The sequence below is a fragment of the Bactrocera tryoni genome, chromosome 5, assembly GCF_016617805.1.
Source record: "Bactrocera tryoni isolate S06 chromosome 5, CSIRO_BtryS06_freeze2, whole genome shotgun sequence".
Classification (NCBI taxonomy): Eukaryota; Metazoa; Arthropoda; class Insecta; order Diptera; family Tephritidae; genus Bactrocera; species Bactrocera tryoni.
Genome location: NC_052503.1, coordinates 68,172,815 through 68,175,261, shown reverse-complemented (window position 1 = coordinate 68,175,261; position 2,447 = coordinate 68,172,815). Strand labels below are relative to the sequence as shown.

General features: G+C 28.1%; 1 protein-coding gene across 1 annotated transcript; it reads left to right on the top strand.

Moving 5' to 3' along the window:
- Positions 1-356: 356 nt before the first annotated feature.
- LOC120777396 (H/ACA ribonucleoprotein complex subunit 2-like protein) lies at positions 357-1,167 on the top strand. Its single transcript, XM_040108692.1, has 2 exons — positions 357-698; positions 819-1,167. Exons 1-2 carry the CDS (start codon positions 451-453, stop codon positions 1,048-1,050), a joined length of 480 nt encoding a protein of 159 aa, XP_039964626.1. The 5' UTR covers positions 357-450; the 3' UTR covers positions 1,051-1,167.
- Positions 1,168-2,447: the final 1,280 nt, after the last annotated feature.

The following is a 2,447-nucleotide window of genomic DNA, read 5'->3' as shown; positions in this document are numbered from 1 at the left end:
TGCGTTTGACAAGAGTGTAACCAGACCGAACGGTTATTGACACAAGGGATAAAAGAGTTGCCGCAACTACATCCAAAAACTGTTGAGGAAATTTAAGCAAACGGAAAATATATGCAGAATCAAAGCATTAAGACGTTATTTCCTTTGTTATTTATAAATTTTTGAAAACACTACACATGCATGCGCATTGTGGTTAAAGAGCGTTCAAAACTTTTGCATTTCCAAAATAACCATTTGTTATTGTGTTGTATTGATAAAATTAGTGCAACCCTGTGACGCACAATTATTTAGCGCCGTTCATTTTTCAACACGTCGGGCGTTTATTCTAACTAACAACTTGTCAAATCGCACTGACATTAAACTGTCAATTTTCACGTGTTTACGGCTACGACCAGAATTTAATATATTTATCTGCATTTCTTTAACACATTTTAATTAAATAATATAAAAATGGTAAAAGTCAAGAGTGAACCGATTGATCAGGATGCCTCTGTGGTTTCCGTAGCAAATGTGTCGGTTAAAGAGGAGGATAGTTATGACGATAAACTGAAATATGTGAACAGTATTTCACAGCCAATGGCCTCACGTAAAATGGCCAAAAAGTGCTATAAACTCATTAAAAAGGCGATGAAACATAAAACCTTCCTACGTAATGGCCTAAAAGATGTACAAACACGTTTGCGTAAAGGTGAAACCGGGTAAGTCATTGCCAAAACCAATATTTGCGCAAACATGCGAAGACTGATTCAAAATATGTTAAGAATTTTGTTTTTTTTTACATTCAGTAACTCAAATATTTTAACTTGTATTTCTTTTAGCATCTGCATTTTTGCTGGCGACGTAACACCCATTGATATTATGTGCCATTTGCCCGCCGTCTGCGAAGAGAAGGGCATTCCTTACGCTTATACACCCAGTCGCGCCGATTTAGGTGCTGCTATGGGTGTAAAACGTGGCACAGTGGCGTTGTTGGTGCGCGAACATCAAGACTACAAAGATTTGTACGACGAGCTGAAGGAGGACTTCTCTGGCTTAAATGTACCTGTTTGAGCGTTTAGAGGCAATGTGCATTGTTTTGTCCTCTCAATGATGCGCAAACGTAGTTTAAGAGATTTCTTACGCCTTTATAATGATAAGTTTAATAAAAATAAGAGAATATACAAAAAAAAAATTGCCTTTTCATTACTTGAAGCATATGTCTGCTAGTAGTCAACGCCAAAATATAAAATGCTGTGTTTGGTTGTCCCTGTGGGATCTTTTTTATTTGCGTATTCGCTGTTTTTTTTTACCTTTTGCTTAAATTTTTTTATAATTATATTTTTTACTAAAATTACAGAAATCCATATAAATAGTATTTTGTAGCTATACTTAATTCTTTTTTTGTTTTTGTTACTTTTAAGTAAATACTTTATATTATAATTAATTCTTATTTTCATGGTTTTACAATACACATTTTCATTTTATATATATTCATATTTTTACTTGCTCTAACATTTTTGCATATACACTGTTTTTTCTATTTTTTATTATTTATTTGCATTAGCTTTTATTTTTATTCAAAATTTTTTTTTTCTATAGCATTCTTTCTTTAAAAGATTCGCATGCCAAAAGCCTTTCTTACGACCGAGAGAGTTGTTCTTACACAAAAAAGACGCGCAGCGTTTGCTAAATTTTTATTACCACATTTTAAGATTCCATAAAATATATTATTTATATAACTTCTTTCCTTATTTTTTATTTTTTTTTTTTTTGAAAACTGCTTCTGGTTTGAATTAGAGTTAGAAAATATAATTATTTCGACAGCAGAGTAATATTTGTTTTTTTTACTAAACTCTATCAGGAAAAAAAATCAAAAAATGTCTAAAACATATAACATCGAATATTGTTTAATGAAAACACTTGCTTTTTTTTAGAAAAAATTATTAGTATTATTCTTGGAAAACTTTGATTTTTTTAAACTTGATTTCTTTTTGAAAAACTTAAATTTCCTTTAAACTTATTTTTTTTTATTTTAATTTTTTTTAACTTAATTTTTTTTTTTTTAATTTTACGTTTTTTAAACTTGATTTTTTTTTAATTTTAATTTTTTTCTAAATTTGAATTATTTTGAGAAACTTGAACTTTTCTTTAAATTAGATATGTTTTTGAAAATTATATTTCTTTTCAAAAGAATTATTTCCGAAATTTTTTGGAAATTCAGATTTTTCAATTTTGTAATTTTTTTAAAATAAATTTTGTAAAATGTTGGTTACATTTTCTGATTTAAAATATACGATTGTTTAAAAATTGTAATAGGTGGCTCAAATGTTCTTTAGTAAAATAAAGTTAGTTTATTCGCCATCAATTATTATTAAAACAAAAAATAATAATTTATTTACCTTACATAAAATAATCTGAATTTTTTTTTAAAATTAGTTTATTTCAGAAATATTTGATTGTTTTTGCAA